At 39.3% G+C, this 20257-nt stretch overlaps 1 protein-coding gene across 6 annotated transcripts in view; it reads right to left on the reverse strand.

Annotated features, from left to right (window-relative positions):
• The window catches only part of PLEKHA1 (pleckstrin homology domain containing A1), a 40614-nt gene that overhangs the window by 10982 nt on the left and 9375 nt on the right, over window positions 1–20257 (reverse strand). For 5 of the 6 annotated variants that reach the window (XM_080621884.1, XM_080621883.1, XM_080621887.1 and 2 more), the window contains exons 2-7: window positions 12127–12287; window positions 8396–8452; window positions 6900–6945; window positions 4848–4945; window positions 2210–2341; window positions 468–611 (exon numbers count right to left, since the gene is read on the reverse strand). In XM_080621884.1, the coding sequence (XP_080478010.1) occupies window positions 468–611; window positions 2210–2341; window positions 4848–4945; window positions 6900–6945; window positions 8396–8452; window positions 12127–12267 (618 nt within the window). In that variant the 5' untranslated portion in view covers window positions 12268–12287. The remainder of the gene's footprint in view (window positions 1–467; window positions 612–2209; window positions 2342–4847; window positions 4946–6899; window positions 6946–8395; window positions 8453–12126; window positions 12288–20257) is intronic. The other variant, XM_080621886.1, reaches the window with a different exon arrangement.

Genomic DNA, 20257 nt, shown 5'->3' on the forward strand with positions numbered 1-20257 from the left:
CAAGGCATCATGTGAATAGTTCCACCTGTGTTAGTCAGTCTGGCAGGTTGCATAATTCTTCCTCTGAGCTGCAACATTAGCTTTTTTGAAGCATTTTAGTGATTTAAAAAGCATGCAGACATTGCACTTCTGCCTTAATTTAGATGTTCTAATATGGATCTCTGTATAACTGCAGGACGGAGTAATTCCTAGCTGCATGCACTAACCATGATATGAAAGCCTCTGTGCACACACTTTTCCTCTCCAAACATCTCCAACAACATAACACTGAAGAATGTTATGACAAGAAGTAACACAGTAATGAATTACATGCCACTGGAGGATGAGTTCTCTCTTAATACTGTTGGTTGTGCTAAAGTTACCAGCAATTATGTCTTTTTTATTTAAATCATCTATTCGGTAAGTAAAATTACCACCTTAGGACCTTTGCTCTCAATTAATGGAACACACTGATCTCAAATACTTACCACTGCTCCTTGTTTTACACAGTAACCAGCTTTGATAATAGCATTATCTGGGGGATGCTTAGCAGAAAAATAAGGAAGGTGACTTTGTGACCGTTTCAAGTAATTACTATCACCCCCTTCACTGCACTCACTGGTTTCTTCTTTCTAGAAAAAAGCAGGAAAGTTCAGAATACTCTCAGTTTTTTCTCTAAAGGTCAAAGAATAACTGTACTAGTTGTAATAGGGAAGAATTGCAATAGCCCTTGCTCACAAATCCCACTTCCAATTTGTTTGAAAGGCCAAAATACTTCAACTGATATCTAAAGACAAGTAGTGAGACTCCCAAGGGCTCTTGCCGAAGACTTGGCAAGCTCCATTTAGAAACTAAACCAAGAAAGTGCTGGGTATCCTCAAACAATATTGACAGATACTAAATGAAGAACATTACAGACCTAAACCCAAGATATATCAATGTATTTAGTGCAAACACACAACATGACTAAGAGCAAAACAATAGAGGTGGCTACATCAGAGAAAAAGCTATTTCTAGGACCATAAGACACATCAGAATTCACCAACTTAAAATCAGTGCAGGTGTATACATGTAATTTACATGATATTGATCCAATCTGTAACTTTTCAGCTCAGGGAACTTCCAGAAACAGATATAGGTCTATACCTTTAACACTGCATAGAGTCTTCTTCCATGAGCTTGTCCACTGTCTCATACTCAGGCATCCATCCCATTTTTGGCAAGGAGTACCTTACATTTTATTACTGACTGAAAGAAGAATCTCTTCCCTTTGTTTCACCTGGTTACACCATTAGCTTTGTTTAAAAGCTCATAGCTCTCACACTGGAACAGTTATACATGGACCAGTTATCCTTCAAGTTTTACTCTGAACCTTTCCAGTTCTTGTTTTTAAGGTGAAAATAAAACTGTCACATTAATCAGTGTCTGGTCAAAGATAGGATTTATACAGCAACAAAACATTTGCTGTTTTGCTCCTTATTCTAGCAACTAGCAACTCCTAGTATTTGTGTGGCTTTTCCTCTACTGTTACTGAACATTAACATGATGTTTTCAGTGTGACTGCAAATCTTACCTCTCAAGTGGAAATGGTTATTTCACAATCCAGTATTTTCTGTAACAACTAGGATTGTTTTCCCCAAAATCCATTACATCATATTTATTTTCACTGAATTTCACTTCCTATCTTATTTGCCCACGCATGCCATCTCATAAGGCCCTTCTACAACAGCTCAATCTGCTGTCATTCTTATTACCTCTAATAATATTGTGTACATATAAGCAGCTGACATAATCCACTGACATAATCACCTCCTTTTTTGCACACTTCTCCTGGCAGTTAAAAGAAGATAGAACTTTGGCATTGTTATCACCAACAGTTCATTTTACATACACAAGATGTTTTCAGCATACTAACCAAGATCTCTGAGCAAAAAACCCCCAATACTCAAGTAATTATTTGTAGTCTGGTATAATTCTTGTATAAAGGGAATAAAACCTTCTATAAAGGGAATAAAACCTTCTATAAAGGGAATAAAACCTTCTATAAAGGGAATAAAACCTTCTATAAAGGGAATAAAATCCTCAAAAAACCCCAGTGAGTATCAGTAAGAGATGCACATCAAAATATAAGTCCTCAGAGCAAGCTATATTGTGATACATAACCTATTTGCCTGTCAAACAACAAAGCTTCCCCTATCAAATTACAGCCCACTTGTTTTAAGGGTATTACCTGGGTAGGTGTAATGATAGGAACACCACCAACAATTTCTGTCCTGTATGAGACTTGCTTCTTTCCACCTGGGCTTTCAGCTTGACGATTTGCATTATCCATCTGACACAGAGGATCAGGCTGCTTTGGTACCTGAAAGTGCAAAATGATAATTAACATAAGTTATATGAAAACTTAAGAAAGCTCTTATCATTATTCAAGGATGTTTGCCTTTAAGGAGGATTTAACAAATGTTCTCTAATTGTAAAAGGCTAGGAACAGCTTACATGAACGCTTGTTGCAATGGCTTTAGTTCTTGGAAGATCTGATGGCAATAAGGACATTTCACCAGATGCCGTGACATCTAAAAATCTATTCCCAGCTTTGCCATAAGTGCTATAGTTGATCTTCAAGAAGCACTGCTAATATGTAGAAGAACTGGTTATTTTTCATTTCCTTTCAGTTTTAGGAGCAAGTGCTTTAGACTGGGATGCCCCAGTGCCTGCAGAGGCAGCATGGTAAGGCCATAAATATGGAGTTACAGCATTGAGACTTATGTCAAATAGGATGCCTGACCAGTACGACATATGCGCCCATATTCCAAGACTTGGCATGAAGACTGTGTGTACCTCTATGAATCCTGCATATATTGCTAAATTCTGTCCAAAATGAGCCTAACTAGATTTAATTCTCTCAAACGTGGAACTAAAGCAATCAAAACACCACAGGAATTTAATTTCCCAATAAGGGTTTTGATCTGAAATGTTTACTCAAATTTCTGGGTTTATGCAAGAAGTAAATATCTGCAACCCAAGAAATGCACTGACTGGTCACCTTTTTATTTATCATCTCCTTTCACCCCTAATGTTAATATAGTAAATTTGACTTCAACAAGTAAAATGACTTCAACAAGAAGAGATCAAGAGTCTCACACCAAAATACCCTAGCCAGCAACCTGCTGGATATTACACAGGACATCAGATTCCTTCAGAAAGAAGGGACATGCAAATTGTCTTTACACAGTGAATTACCATCCAAGAGTGTGACACATTCAAAACTTGAAATTGAACTGATCTAGACAAAACCAAAGCTACTTTATAGTCTGCTGTGATTCTAGTTCCTATGCCCAGGACTGCTTATTTTACAGAAAAACAACCTGCAAAGAAGTACAAACAGTCCTGAGAGCACCAATGTCAGTCTGGGACAGCTTCCCCCTGGCCAAGTGAAGGTGGCACTCAGCAGCTCACTCAGCTGTGGCATTGGGCTCATTCTCACTTCCACCCTCCCCATAGCCTTGCACAACACCCAGCTGTGCCAGCACAGGTAAAAGAGAACCTCATTCATAGCCAAGTTTGGTGCTGAAAGAGAAGACTTTCTACTCCTGCACACAGATCATGGGCCTTAGTCTTTCAAGAGGAGGTGGTTGTAACTGCAGCTTTATGGCTTAAGTGCTTCAGTTGTCACAAACTCTTACTTAAACTGTTACAGACCAAGCTCACAACCACCTTCTGATAGGAATGCATTTTCAAACAGCACTCAGACAGGTACACAATGTGCTAGACTGCAGAGGTTCATAGTTGTTTGGAAATTATCAGCACTCAGAATACTGAAAAATGCAAGAAATCTTGTAGGATTACAATCTACAGCAAGCACTGCTCTTGTGAAAATTCAAACCTGAATGATCTTGGTCCTTCAAAGACAAAAAAATACTAATGACTTCACCAGCCATTTCGAATGCAAGTTAAGCATATGACAAGTAGGTTGCACACTAAATTCTAATGTGATGCCATTAATTCTTTATTCATCCTGTTTCTTGAGTTGGCAACAGCTCAAGCCTGGTTGTGGTGTGTCCTCCTTATGAATAGTGAGAAGGCTCTGAGATTCTGTTCTTTTTATTTATTAATAGTAGTAACATTTTTATACCTCAAAAGAAAGGGCTGCATTAAAACAATGCAAACAACTCACGGAAGCATCTTTAGATAACCTAAAAATGAGAAAGTTGACGACAACAAACATGAATGTGTGCATCCATGCTCAGAATCCCTTCTTTGTAAGGGAATGCTCTCAAACCAGTTGTCATCACTTCCCAAAACTGGACAGAAACAGAACCATTTCTTCTGCCTCCTGCAAAGACTGAGGTAATATGTGGGGTTTTCTATCATGTGATCACCAGCTGTCCTGATGCAAACCAGGAAAGTAATTTAATACTTATCAGAAGAATGCATTCATGTTTCTTTGACTGGATGTTACTTGAAATAAGGAAAGAGCCTTTGGAATGTGGCATGATGTGTTTGCTCAGTATTTTAGTGATACCTTAAGAAGCATTTTTGACAGCAGGCAAATGCATGTGTATCTTCTCCCTGCCTGCAAGTGTCTTCTGGATATTTCAATTAATATTAAATGTGTAGTTAACTTTACATTATTAGAACCATCATATGCTGTAATGAAAACAATAATCACATTTTTGTCCAATTTCCAAGGCAAAAAGTAAAATAAACTCAAGTTTGGGGGAGTTCTGCAGAGTCTTCCAAGTCTTGGAAAGCCAAGCCAAGCCTTGTTTGTAGACATAAAAACTACTGTAGCATAAAAAAAATGAATGCAAAGCACATTTAAACATCTTGAAACAGTCACCATCTGAAAGCATTGCTAAAGCACTTACTGTGATTTTGGTAGCTTTGTTCAGAACATTCACCCATTCAACTAGGTCCTGCTGATCATTGGCTTGTAGAAAGTATTTTCTCATCCCTGCATTCATAACTGTTGAAAGCCATTATGAAAAGTTAACAAACACTGACATTTAAGAGCAAACTTAGAGCTTCATAAAAGATTTTATTTCAGATAAAAGATTCAGTTGTATTTCTTTCTAAAAAGTCATTTTAAGATACATCCATCCACCTGACAGGTTTCCTTTATTCTAAAAGAACCCCTATTTTTCTTTTCTATTTTCTAAGCATCATACAGAATTTGTTCAAGTCTTTTTATTACATAGAAAAAGCCTTGAATTTTATCAGAGCTTTTCACAGCTCCATTTCCCTTTTCTCAATTTCTGTAAGCAACAAAGTTTTATACTTGAGGACTTGTACAATTTCTCCTGTTAATCCTCTGACTAATATCTGTTCTCCTTTGCAACAAAAATCAATGTTACGATGATCACTGACTATTATCTTTTCTTTAAATGCGTGGAAAAATCAGTATTGATTACTAAGTATATGATGCTCAGGACCAAACAACTTTAAAATAGCCAGAACATAGAAGTTTATTTTACTTGAGTAACTTGCCAGAGAAAGTGTACTCTTAGTAAGTTTATTTATCTACCTGGCAACACCTAGCATACCTTTATCCAAAAAGAATAAACATATTTCTGTGTACCAGTAAAAACATCATGGTTAGTTTTCTCACAAATTAATTTTAGGGTGAAAAGTGACTAAAACCTTCCCAGAACTTTACGGTCTGAAGAGATTTCACTGCTCTACCTATAACATAACAGTTCTTCAGGTCATCGTTAACAAGAAGCACATGCCAGAAACATGCGTTTTACTCTTCTATCACCTTTCTCCCCCAAGTGAATGAACCAAACATTATTAGATGCAAACGTAAACTCAAAACACAGAGCTGTATAATGAATTAACTGAAACAATTCCCAATATTTAAATAAAATGATAATAAACGTAAATTTTTCCTCTAAAAAGCATCAAAACCACTTTAATAAATCAGAACTATTCAAAGCTTTCAGCTAGCATCTTGCATCATTAAGGCTTTTTAGAGCTGGAACACTAACAAGAGCAACTTTACACCTGATGAAGATAAACACCTCTCCACATGCATGTGCAGAGGAATCTGTAGATGGCACTGAACTAACACGCTAGGTGCTAGTCTACAATCCCTGAAGCCTTACACACAGGCGTGATTTACTAAGTGGTTCGTGGGCTTCAACACAGAGACTGCATAAGTCTGGTGGAGTTGCCTTCTCTGGGCCTGTACAACACTCCACATGTTAAAGGAGACCTTAAGTAACTGCCTTAAACCTTTAGGCACTTACAGTACCTATACCTCATCTAGAAGTCTTGTATGAATGCAGCCACAGAGAATGGTTATTCATAAACAGAGCAGAGGCTGATTCCAGTCTCTACACATACTTCTGTGACTGCCAATTGCTTGTCAAAACCCATGGAATTATATTAAATTCTGCACAAATTACGTATAAGGGGGTTTTATGATTATCTAAAGCTTTACTCAAGTTTAAACAAGTTTAAATATCAAGAAACCTAGCAGGTACCCCAAAAGCAAATTCTTCTTCTTCAGTGCAGCAACAGAGGCTGAAATTTAACTTAAGAGCATTGGCTGACTGGATTTTTAGATGAATTAACTCTTTTATGAGTAATACAGATTGAAATAGCTAAATTACTTGTCTTCAGAGCTGACAGGCATGTAATGCTTCTAAAAACACCCAGCATTTTCCATTAGCTTATTAATGCCTCAAAAATGTCAAGCATCTGAAAACCAGCTCTCACCTACTCCTCATTGAACTGCAACACAAAAAGCCACAAAAACATCTTATGAAGAAGCCAGCATCTCCCTCATGGTAAAGAAAAGGCAGTGAATATAAGTAATTTTAAAACTATACACTACCAGCTATATCTAGTGAATTACGGAACACTGTATTTGGTTTTGAAGAACGTACTTGATGAACATGCTGTGTGCAAGAACTTACCAAAACAGAACTCTGCCTTTGGCCTTAGCTTAGTTGCATCGCTCACCTAGTAAGGAAATTCAGATTATAAATACCACTGTGCACAAAAAATGTACATCAGATATCACATTTTCCTCTTTCAAGTGGCTACATTTGAAGATTAGCAGCATAGCAAGTTTGCAAGATGTAAAGATACACAGACATAACAAAACATACTACATAAAATTCAGTTCAAGATGTGCAACCTATGGTAAGGCACAGCTTAAGCCATACGTTCCTGTTCCTTAAGTTGAAGGATTCATTACCAAATGTTGAAATCTGGAAACATAGCACTTTTACTTTTAACACTTGTATTTTGAAGTTTTACATCTCAGCTGAACTGAAGATTCAAGGACATTTCATACTGTCAAGGACACCAGTTGTATTTTGGTTCATTAACATGAAAAGAATAGCAGCCACTTCAGGAGTCTCTAAAATGTTGCAGTGTTGGGGTAGAAGAGAAGCAGGACTCCGATTTTGAGAGAGGCATTGACATTTTTACATTATAGAGCACTTCTATCACGGGTGAGGGAAAAGGCAAAGCAGCCTCTCATATCAAACTCCTTTTTTGGGCCAGAAATGGGAAAAAACACATACAACATAACTACAAGAACTATGGGAAGTTAGAGCATCCACCCAGGAGGCACATTTGAGCTGTGGCAAAGGTGCACACAAGCACAGCTGACCACCCCTGCTCCCATTAAAAGTGAGACACAAGGTTACAGATTTCTGAAGGGGACAGCAGTGAGGTCTGGGGCAAAGTAAGCCCAGAAGAAGGAAACCAGGAAGAACATAAACAGGTCTCCACAGACATTTCTGTACTCATAACATAAGCAGCATGAATAATTTCTTTTACAAGAAAAAGAAATAAAATGGAAGGTGGGAAGATTCAGTGCGACAACACAAAAAGCAAAGGAAAGATGAGAAATGAGCAGAAAACCAAGAGAAGGTCAATTATTTCTCTCCACTTATTTGTTAATACAGTTCCCACTACAAATTTAATAATGGAGACTTTCTTAGTTTTCTTTCAGACATATTTGCGTGAGTGTACATAAAGTGTAATGAACTAAGTTGGAAACCTTGCTGTTCTATTAAAGAACATTATTACTTGCAAATTATCACACCCAAAGACTTAATCTTCCACTTCATAAAGAGCCTGTCTTCTCTCCAGGACTAATTGGAATTCAAATACTCATAAAAGAACTGAAACATACAGTTCAGAAACATTAATACCATGCAGCACAAAGAGCTGCCATTTGGAACCACAAAACAGACACAGACAACAGGGTAATTAGTCAGCTCTTATTTTAACCTGGTACCATTGAAGTGTCTGTAACACTACTCTAGAATTCAGGAGCACCAGACAAGCAAAAGGCTTCCCATGCGCTATGTAAAAGGCATTTGAAGCTGTCTAAAGTTGAAGACTTCAGTAGTTCTCACTAATAATTTAGCACCAAGTGTCTTATGTATTAGCTTACCTTTGAAATATAGGTAAGTTTAATGACTCCCACAGGTGGAGATCCAGAGGGAAGATTCTGCAACAAATCATGTTACAAAGTGAAACTAGTTTATTCTCATCTCACAGTCAGTGTTTATGCATAAAAAGCAAGTAATTGCCCAAACAAAAAGAAAATCCTATGTGTTTTTATAGACAATACACAATGTATGCTTGGAACAGGATCTGAACTACTTGTTTATTGTACACACATCTGTTAATCAACTAAAAACAGAAAGACTGCTAGAAACAATACAAATAGTAATTGTTTCAGAGGTTTATGTATTTTACTGGAGGAAAAAGGACTCTTGCAGGTCTGCATCCAGGAAATCCGGAAAGGATACTTTTTCCTTAACAGATGGTGGAGTCTTATGTATTTTGACCAGGGCAGGCGGAAGGGACAAGAAGTGACATTCATCTATTATGTCAGATACTTCAAAGGCTGTCTCACATATTTTCCAAATGGACTGAAAAATCACATCTTTTCATTTAATCCTAAAGTCATTGCAGGGAAAGACCATGACATTTCCCAAAGCTGCAGTTAAGCTTCAGTGTATATATATATATATATGTATGTATGTACAAAAAAGCAGCTCTCAGTTGTTTTTCCATCCTTGCTAAACATACTATTAGTCTTAACATTCACATTAGTGTTCACAATCAGCTAGTAGCTTAGAAATACAAGAGTTAAAGAACTGAGCAACACAAAACATGGTTAACACTTTCATTAATTCTGATAGAACAGTCTTCTTTATTCCTTTAAATAGTGTTGTTTTCCATTTACTTTTTTCATTGAATCCTAGAATGGTTTGGGTTGAAGGGCTCATCCAGTTCCAAACCCCTGCCACAGGCAGGGGCACCTTCCACTAGAGCAGCTTGCTCCAAGCCCTGTTCAACCTGGCCTTGAACACTGCCAGGGATGGGGGCAGCCACAGCTTCCCTGGGCACCCTGTGCCAGCAACTCAGCACTCTCACAGGGAAGAACTTCTCCTATTATCTAATCTAAATCTCCTTTCTGTTACTTTAAAGCCATTCCCCTTGTCCTGTCATGGCTCTTTATGCTGCAATATCATTCTTGCCCCTACAGGCCTCCCTGGAAGCCCTAAGAATGATACTGCATCTGCTTGCTGATCCTTTCCCCAGCTGAAGTGCTCTTCCCTATTCCACAGTTTCTAATGTACATCCCAAAGAGGAGCCTTAATGCTACCTACAGTCAGAAAGACAAAGGCATATTGGTTTACACTCCATGCATATTTCAACAGTAAGAAGTAGGTTCTTATTATAGGCTTACCATAGACTGGTAACACTGAAATTTTATAAAAATAATTCCTTTCATTTTTCCCAAAGAAATTAATTAAACTTTTACTTTATCCAATGTATTTACACCCCAGCATTTACCAGTTTTATAGTAGGACAGTAGTGTGGTTATAGGTGGGCTTAAAACCATTATTTTCACAGCTACAAATAGAGCACTTTTATCAACAACAAAGAGCCCAGTGAAATTCTGCACACACTGTAGACTCATTTTACATGAAGAGTTTCATCACTTCAGGGATTTAGAGTTGTCTCCAACATAGTTGCTCTATAAAAATCCCACTGCCCTTCAAAACTAGAACAGTGGAAGAACACCAAGCAGCTTCAACGTGTCTCTTGCAAGGCACCCTTTCATTTGTATGTGGATGCTAACAATACAAAATACATAAGAAAGCCTAAATTAAAACCTCTATGAGGTGTGCAATGCAAGTATTAGTGTTAAAACCCTGAAGAATTTCAATTTCTACAGCATTTCAAGTTTTTGCCCACATGCCCTGCTTAGATCACAGGAGAAACTGAAGAATTGCTTCGTCTCATTCGCTGAGATCAAACGTTTGATCTCAGTGTTTGATCTCTTCTTTCCAGAAATTCTTTCTTCTTTCTCCTCAGTAAGAACTGCTGAATGCTTCAGTCACAAGTCACATTCATGGGGCTGCACACTGTTTAAACGTCTTTTTTTGCTGTTGGTTCCTTTGAACAGTAGATTTCTACTGCGTTTTAACTCTGGTCTTCCTGGCAGAATGGTACACGAGTATTCTCCTGGCAGAGTGACCCAGATCCTGTGCTTTCACTGTCTCTGTACCCAAACCTTAAGCTATTATCTGTTCTCCTCTGTGCTAGAAAACACACTGATGCATTTACACTGTAAATGTAGCTTTTACATAAACAATGCTCTTCATCATGATGGATACATTCCATCTATCATTCATCTATCATTCATGCTGTAATGAAACTGGAACATCGTTAGAAATTGCTTTTCAATGACTGGTTTTGTTGAGGTAAAGTAATGTTAAACACACAACTGACCCACATAAGGAAAACTGCATAGTTCCTCAAAAGGTTACAGGTGAATTACAAGATATGTGTAGAGAAACAAGCATGTGATCTGGTTGTATCATACAGCACTAACTAGTGCCTGAGAGAACCTGTAACGAATACTCAAGGCACTTAATATATAGTACATCATGATCAGGGGACTGGAGCACCTCCCATATGAAGATAGGCTGAGAAAGTTGGGGCTGTTCAGCCTGGAGAAGAGAAGGTTGCGTGAAGACCTCATAGCAGCCTTCCAGTATCTGAAGGGGGCCTACAAGGATGCTGGGGAGGGACTCTTCATCAGGGACTGTAGTGACAGGACAAGGGGTAATGAGTTCAAACTGAAACAGGGGAAGTTTAGATTGGATCTAAGGAAGAAATTCTTTACTGAGAGGGTGGTGAGGCACTGGAATGGGTTGCCCAGGGAGGTTGTGAATGCTCCATCCTTGGCGGTGTTCAGGGCCAGGTTGGATGAGGCCTTGGGTGCCATGGTTTAGTGTGAGGTGACCCTGCCCATGACAGGGGGGTTGGAACTGGATGATCTTAAGGTCCTTTCCAACCCTAACTATTCTATGATTCTATGAAAACTAATGACCGATTTCTATATGGGATCAAATTCAGATTCCTGTCTTATCCCTAAGTCTCCTGTCAATACTTAGATTCCATATATTGGGAATTCACTGATGTTCATAGAATCATAGAATGGTTTGGGTTGAAAAGGACCTTAAGATCACCCAGTTCCAGCCCGCTGCCATGGGCAGGAATGCCTCACACTAGACCATGTTGCCCAAGGCTCTGTCCAACCTGGCCTTGAACACTGCCAGGGATGGAGCATTTACCACTTCTCTGGGTAACCCATTCCAGTGTCTCACCACCCTCATGGGAAAGAACTTCTATATATCTAACCTGAACTTCCCCTGTTGAAGTTTAAACCCGTCACCCCTTGTCCTATCACTACAGTCCCTGATGAAGAGGCCCTCTCCAGCATCCTTGTAGGCCCCTTTCAGGCACTGAAGCTGCTCTGAGGTCTCCAAGCAGCTTTTCTTCTCCAGGCTGAACAGCCCCAATTTTCTCAGCCTGTCTTTGTGCGGGAGGTAATTCACTGATGTTCAAGTTTCTGTTAATGTTTTACTATTAAGTGCAATTGGTAACGTTTTACATAGAAATATGAACTATATTTTTTCTTTAGAAGACTGCACATCCAAGAAATATTGATTTACAAGTATCTCATTTATGTCACATTTTCCTCCCTTTCTTCCAGGTCCATAAGCCAATATTAAATCCCATTTTTCTTAAGTAAATTTGTTCATCTGAAAACATGGAAATGGGGAGAGAGACAAGAAATTCCTGCCAAGAACACCTCACCTGTGGGTTATCCATGTACCACACCAGACTGTCTTCTCGTGTGTCCAGAATGAAGTACCGCCGCAGAAACTTCCCACTATTCTCATTTTCTTCAATATCCAGGAATCCACAGATGCGATTCTGACGATCCACATAAGGCATTTCTGACCCTGGACATCACACTGCAGAACAAAAAGCATAGAAGTCAAGCAAAGTTCCTCCTTACTAATTTTAAGCCTGTTCTATGCCTACCCACGACATTTTCAGCAGTTTCAACTCGTAGTTAAAGAAGTTTCTACAGAAGACTAAGCGAAGCGTAGCTGTTTCCCCCCCCTCCCCGGCTATCACCACTGAGTTTTTAGATAGGTCTCTCCTACTTCTTTGAAGCATATACTTAGGATATCTAACACCGTAAGTGCAAAGACACAAGTGGTAAGTAGTTGATAGGCATCAAGACTAGCTTCTACAAGATCACTACAGAGTAATCAAAGATTCTCCTCCACAACTTGCAAAGTTGAGCTAATGCTAGGTTTACACTTCCTTCTTCCACACTGCCTTTCATGGTCAAGAAAAGATCTTTGTCAGCAGCTCTACTGCCAGCGTTGATTTCTCATATTTTGCTTAGGCAAATTCAACAAAAAGGCTTTTAGAAACATTGCTCACATTTTATTCCTCTCCTACAAAGAGAACTTCATGGCTAACAATGTCTAAGAACAGCCAAGTTTTCATCCTCACACATGAAATAATAATCACAATGAAGTTGTACATGCAGCTGCAAAGATGTGAAGGCACTTGCTAGCTCAAAACTGAACTCCTCCATATGCATGTGGTACTAAGTTTGAGGGTTGTAGGCTTGGTTTTGGTTTTATTTTGGGATTTGGTGAGGGATTTGCCTTTTTTGTTGCTTTGCTTTAAACAAATAAGAGCTATAAATCTATCCTGCTGACCACCTTCTCCCATTTCGCCTGCTTCACCTTTTATGGCTTTGTCTTGCTGCTGGCTATTGCGTCATGGTTTCTTGCTTCCTTTTATTTTACAGGACAGTCATTTTACCTTCAGAGCCATGTAAGACCAAAGGGAAATTTGCATACTCAGCTAAAAATGGCAATAACTCAACATTTAAATATGATAAAAATCAGGCCGGTGCCAATCTTTCTCAGGGCAGGGAAGAAACAATTCAGTCTTCTTTCCATTTTGTTACAAACCCCACAAATATAGCACATAACTCAGAAATACTACAGGTCAAAAAATATTAAACATGAGCCATAGAAGGTTTAAGAACTTCACAGTTTTCATAACAGCTTCCAGCTTTCCCTGTGTAAGATGGAAGTTTCTTTTTAATATTCCTTAAAATTGTCTACCTTTACTATTTCCTTAAAGTTATTCGGTTTAAATATAGTTATATACACACACACACGTGAGGCAGACACCTGATAACCATCTGTAGCTATTGATATACTACAGTAAAACATGATATATGGTTTCTAAAGTGATTGGGGGAATCAGGTATACAGATAAGCATACATTTATTTTGGGGGACCAAATACACAAACATGTAGACATATGCTTGTTTTTACAGCTGTCATTTTATGTGACTAAGTAGAATACCAGTCAAATTTTGCTTCAACCACTTTGAGAAAATCTGTTATTATGAATTTGATACCATACTGCACAATTTTAAGTCATTTAACTCAATCTGTAAACTAACTAAGGTTTTTTGTGCCCAACACCAAACTAATCCTCCGATGCATCAGGGGATCAAGTTTGGCATTAGGGACCAGGTCTACCAACCTCAATTTTGTAGTTGAAGAGATCATACTATCATGGTGATGACAGACTATTAAAAACATTAGTGGTTTGAGTGGGTTTTAATATAAGCTATTAAATTCTGAAGTTAAATGCATTCTTGTGTATAACAAAGTTAACACATTTTGTATTGAGATGCAAGACATTTTCTATACAGCTACAAGGACACTAGTTGTGTATAACCACTCCATTAAGTATCTCACTGCTTTGTTTTTCTTTCTGTCTCCATAAGGTTTATCTCCGTATTTAAGGTCTGCATTTAGGTTTAAATCTGCAAAAGCATAGGGCTGTTCAATAAAGTAACAAAATTTTCTAAGCTAATCTAAATTTTACTGCTATGTTCCTCACAATTTAAATGTTGCAGATCTAAGCCAAGTTCTGTAACCAAGTTATAAGTAACAGCAAACCCAAATACTTGAGCACTGAAGCAACATCTCACCATAAGCACATCTGTAGGTAGGGGCAAACTTAAGGGTAGATGTTCTCTAAATGATACCTCTAAGCTGGCAGAACTTGGCATCCCACATTGTTTCCATTTAAATGAATATATAAATTGTCACCCACCAGTATTGTCTAAGCTGTGCCCGGTAGTCCCTCAACCAGGTATACACAGCCCTGCCTGGACACCATTTCAGCCTAATATCAACAGCTTCTGAAGCCCAGAAAAGCACTGTGCCTAAAAAAAGCCAATATTGGTGGCTGGTTTCCTGTTTGAGCAGGCTCAAGCTGTGTTGTCTGCAGATGTGAAGAAAATGAAATAAGGAAAACCTGGGTTTGAAACAAGACACAAATTAAGAGTTCTTGAAGAAAACCAACTGAATTTTCAAAGCATTTTTCCCCTATAGAAGAACCTATGTTTCAAAAAACCTCTTAAGAAAATGAAAGGAGGATACTCATAATGCTCCATTTTAAGCATGCACTTAACTAAAGTTAAACTACTCCAATAGTTAATAGGACAAAACACAAAAATCAAGATACTTTCTCTTCTTGGTCAATAAATAAATTTTCATACGAAAAACACCCCTAAATTCATACAGGTTTTCTATTTCAATAGAAACCATTTCTAGCCTACAAAATGACACTATTTGCAGTTCCTCTGTCCTCTGATGAAAATACAGGATAAACTATCAAGAATTGAAAAAATTCAGTTGTATAATGCTGTTTTCTTCAGATTAGTCTGAAATTCCCCATGGGATTACTGACCTCTACTGGACTGATGCTCATGAAGAATAAGAGATAAGAAAAAATCCTCTAGCTTCATTATGAAATTGAAATCAAACAAAATCCTGCAATTGTTTTCCAGTTTTAAAAGTCTGCTTCCACCACATCACACCTTGGCAAGATTCCACTGTAAATTAATAACAATTCCATTCAGCATTCATTAACCAACCACAAGCTGTATTGCACACATAAAACAAATCAATTTGTGCCTTTCTTCCAGTTCCTAAAGCAACTGAACACCCATGACAAAACCACCGCTACAATAAATGCCCTTCCTGGCAACTCCAGGGAGACCAAAAAAGCAGCAACGATGGAATTACCACGTTACTTCTAAAGATTCACAAAAGGAATTGCAGAACTCCAACGTTAATTCCTCAGGGTTGGAAATGTGGCTGGAACAGAACCAACCTAACAACTCACCTGAAAGGGTCTTCAGGATACAGATCCTGTCTTACACAGAGATTTATTTTTAATGGAATTATTATTTCAGGTGATTATAAAACTGAAATCTCCAAGCCTGTGGATGTTTTACAGCTCTTATCACACACACAAGTAGTTATTTTCTGCAGCACAGAACAGTGCAGTAACTCTTCTGGCCACTTTTAAATCAAATATTATAAAAATATCATGATTTCTTAGAAAGAAAAGCTGAAGGCATCGAACCTGTAACAGATCACATACAATTTCATTTCATTCACCTTCCCTCCCCAAGGTGCAGGGTGCAGGGGAGGGAGGAGATGTGAGTCAATGACATAGCGCTACTTCACGAAAAATATCCCTGTGGCTTATTCCTTCTTAGTTCTTACCATAATCCACCAGAAGCTAAAATATTGTGTGTATTGACACTGCCATGTAAGAACTCAGAAAACTCTCAGCTCCTTAAAATCCCTTCTTGGAGGGTTGTGCTCTAAGCGTTACCTCCCTCTTTCCATTGGCAATGTATTAATATAAGTAGGTACGTACCTCACCAGCCCAGCTTCTCTCCGATTTCCCCCTTCTTTTTCTCTGAGAAAAGATTCCTCAGCATTTCTATCCCAAACTGAACGCTGCCCAGCCTCCTGGGCACCACTCTAAAAACCCACAGTTCACCTTCTCCCTGTCTCTCGCTGTGAATGCATGACTGCACAAGCAGAACCTGCAGAGGCACACAAGCATCTCGCTTTCACCATTTATAACACACTGCTTCAGCTTTCTACATTAACTTCTATTTTTAGTTTCACACCAGCACCTGTTCTTGAGTTCACCTCCTTCACAGACTGATTACAGCCTCTGTATCTTCAAGTTCAAAGTCTATACAAGGCTATTAAGTGGCATGCAAGGTCATATTTCTATAGCCCAATCTCTTCTTTGACATCTAAGGCTCACCTAGGGCCTAACAAAGATGCTGGAGAGGGACTCTCCATCTGGGACTGTAGTGATAGGGCAAGGGGTGATGGGTTCAAACTGAAACAAGGGTGATTTAGGTTGGATATAAGGAAGAAGTTCTTCCCTGTGAGGGTGGTGAGTTGCTGGCACAGGTTGCCCAGAGAAGTGGTAAATGCTCCATCCCTAGCAGAGTTCAAGGCCAGGTTGGACAGAGCCTTGAGAGACATGGTGTCCTTGCCCATGGCTGGGGGTTGGAATCGGATGATCTTAAAGTCCTTTCCAACCCTAACTATCCTATGCTTCTATGAATTCCCACAAGTAAGCATAACCCATGGACCACCAGCTTGCTGAAGAAAGCAGAACTTCATACAAATAAAAGACCATGCAATAGGCTTTGCACTACCCACCTGAAAGCTTAATCAATAAAGAAAGATGAGCACTGCTCCTTAATACCTTTTAGTTTTATTTTACACTTGCTTTTCTCAAGCTTTGTGTATAATTTTGTCATCATTATTTTTTCTTTAGAGTAACACTTCTACTTCCTGCTTTATTAATGTATGAGCATTCTGAACTTTGGATTTAACCTACCACAGGAGGTGACTTTGGGGTTCCTTTTCTATGAGCTAAGAAGATTAAGAAACATACATTACCTACTTAGTCATCTCTTTGAAATGATGAACAGCAGTCATAAAACTACGACTTGATAAATATAAAATGATGCCATGAGTCATGCCCATCCCTCCTCCCCACCCCCTTTTTAAGCTTTGCTATTGATACCAGTTCCATGGCTGCAAAGGGAAGTCAAGCAGCATCCCAGCAATCCCCAGGCCTTCCTGCACTTCCAGGGACAGCTTCATTCTTGAGTGCTCTTGGCTTTTGCCTAAGCAATTACTATCAGCTTCCTGCTGTAAATCAGCTACTCTCCAGTTGGTCATCTCATTTACTGGCCATTTACTCCATTTACTGACTCCCAAGGGTAAGGGATGAGTTCAGACTGTCCTGCTGATACCCTGAAGAGCACAGCAATGAAAGCTTTCTTCTTGTATATGTTCAGGACAACAAAGAAGGAAGGAAAAAAATCCAACCCTGAGACAAGCAGCTCAGAACAGCCTCAGAAAACAAGTCATATAAATCTTCCAGGACAGTTGTTAAAACCCCTTTATTTTCAGCCCCTTGAAACCCTTCGAGAAGAGGCAGAACACTGCACAGATAATTTAAACTGAAAGACAATGTCTCTGCTCATCTTTCACAAACCCCTTAAAGCCACAATCTGCTAAATACTCAAAACATGACAGAAAAACACTAATCCAGGAGCTGGAGAGGTGATTTGGGTGCATTTCTGATGACAACCAAAGATAATTTAGAATCATAGAATAGTTAGGGTTGGAAAGGACCTTAAGATCATCCAGTTCCAACCCCCCTGCCATGGGACACCCCACACTAAATCATGCCACCCAAGGCCTCATCCAACCTGGCCTTGAACACTGCCAAGGATGGAGCATTCACAACCTCCCTGGGCAACCCATTCCAGTGCCTCACCACCCTTACAGTAAAGAACTTCCTCCTTATATCCAATATAAACTTCCCCTGTTTAAGTCTTAAACCGTTACCCCTTGTCCTATCACTACAGTCCCTGATGAAGAGTCCCTCCCCAGCATCCTTGTAGGCCCCCTTCAGATACTGGAAGGCTGCTATGGGGTCTCCACGCAGCCTTCTCTTCTCCAGGCTGAACAGCCCCAACTTTCTCAGCCTCTCTCCATACGGGAGGTGCTCCAGTCCCCTGATCATCCTCGTGGCCTCCTCTGGACTTGTTCCAACAGTTCCATGTCCTTTTTATGTTGAGGACACCAGAACTGCACACAATGCTCCAAGTGAGGTCTCACGAGAGCAGAGTAGAGGGGCAGGATCACCTCCTTCAACCTGCTGGTCACGCTCCTCTTGATGCAGCCCAGGATACGGTTGCTTTCTGGGCTGCGAGCGCACACTGCAGCCGGCTCATGTTCATTTTTTCATCAACCAACACCCCCAAGTCATTCTCCATAGGGCTGCTCTGAATCTCTTCTCTGCTCAACCTGTAGCTGTGCCTGGGATTGCTCTGACCCATTATGTCTGACTGTTTAAAAATTACCCGAAGATCCTTTACTGAATCATTTTTATTCTGGAGGGCACAACAGACACTGTGTGCTTCTGTTAAGCAGAGAAGATATGACTTTGATTTTCTAGAAGCATATGAAACTATTAGCAATGTTTTAACTACATGCACAAATGAGAACTGGAAATCTCCAAATTTAGATCCCAAAGTGGTCAAGAAGAAGGAAAAAAGCAGCTGCAAAAGGCCAGTATTCACCTGGAAGAGAATTCCTAAGCATAAGAAGTTAAACCTTCAATATTAAACAACATGAAATAAGTACCAATAGCACAATCCTCTCCTATCCCTGATCAAACTATGGGGCATATCGAACAATGCATCCCTGTCCCAGTATGTGACACAACCTCCAGCCAGGCCACAACCTAGAAGAATCATCATTTGCACTGATGAATCATCTAACAAACTAGCAGCCTTTATCTTGCACTTAAGTCTGAGTAAGACATCATCTTGTCCTCAAAGTGCATCTGATCTGCTGTTTTCCTGAAAGACTTGTTAAACCATAGTAAGCCAACTATTCCCTCTTTTTAAAGTGTACTTCTTCAAGTCAAAAAACTGTAATTTTATTCATATAATCAATAAATGGTTTGTGTTGGAAAGGACCTTAAAGCTCATCCAGTTCTAACCCCCTGCCACAGGCAGGGACACCTTCCTTTTGACCGGGTTGCTCCAAGCCCCATCCAGCCTGGCCTTGAACACTGCCAGGGATGGGGCAGCCATGTTCCATATTATCTACTACCTAAATTCAACAGCATTAATCCCAGCTGCTTTCACCATGCACATTTAACCAACTTTTATTAAAAAGCACATTTTACAACAGAAATGCATCAAACCATACAGCTGATACATCACTACACACTGAATCCAGTAAAACCCGCAACAACCCAAGACCCTTGGTATAATAATATGCCAATAAGAAACACTTGGCTCAAACTGACTTGAGATGAAGTTACCGTGCACAAAGAATGCATGAACATAAAGCACCATCTCCTTCCCTAATGCACTGGCAGTTAAGGTTTTGCACAGTTTCCCAACTCCAGACACTGCTCAGAGAGCCACAATCACTCACCACAGAAAATGACATCAAATCCATGCACAACCCCTTCATCCTTAGACTAAACTTCACTAAAGTTACCTTTGCCCAGGTGAAAATACCAGTATGTTTTACGGGAAGATTGGAATTCAAAGGAAAACATTCTGAAGTTGCCAAATCCATCATCTACTGGCCCATTTCAAACAGTGATCCGTAGGCTTCACAATGGAGCAGACTGGTACTTCCTCAAAAACATCTGCAGGAATTTCTGTAAGTGACGTTTCATGCTCTTAATTTAACTATTTCCCTCCATTTTTAGGTATTTGCAATAGCAGCCAAACACTCTGGGATATGGTGAAACAAGGAAATACACAGCACAGGCTGCAAAATTCCTCTCTATCACTGATCTCTTAAGACAGCCATAACAAAAACCTTATCTATTAAAGTTTTCTTTCCTAGATAAACCACGTATTGTAGCTGTCCCTCTAAATGCACTGAGCTAATGCAAATCAAAGGAAGGCTCCTGTGCACTGAGGCCATTATAAAAGACACTCTTGAAAATGTATCTATTAATAACTTAT

The sequence above is a fragment of the Psittacula echo genome, assembly GCF_963264785.1.
Source record: "Psittacula echo genome assembly, chromosome: 6".
Classification (NCBI taxonomy): domain Eukaryota; kingdom Metazoa; phylum Chordata; class Aves; order Psittaciformes; family Psittacidae; genus Psittacula; species Psittacula echo.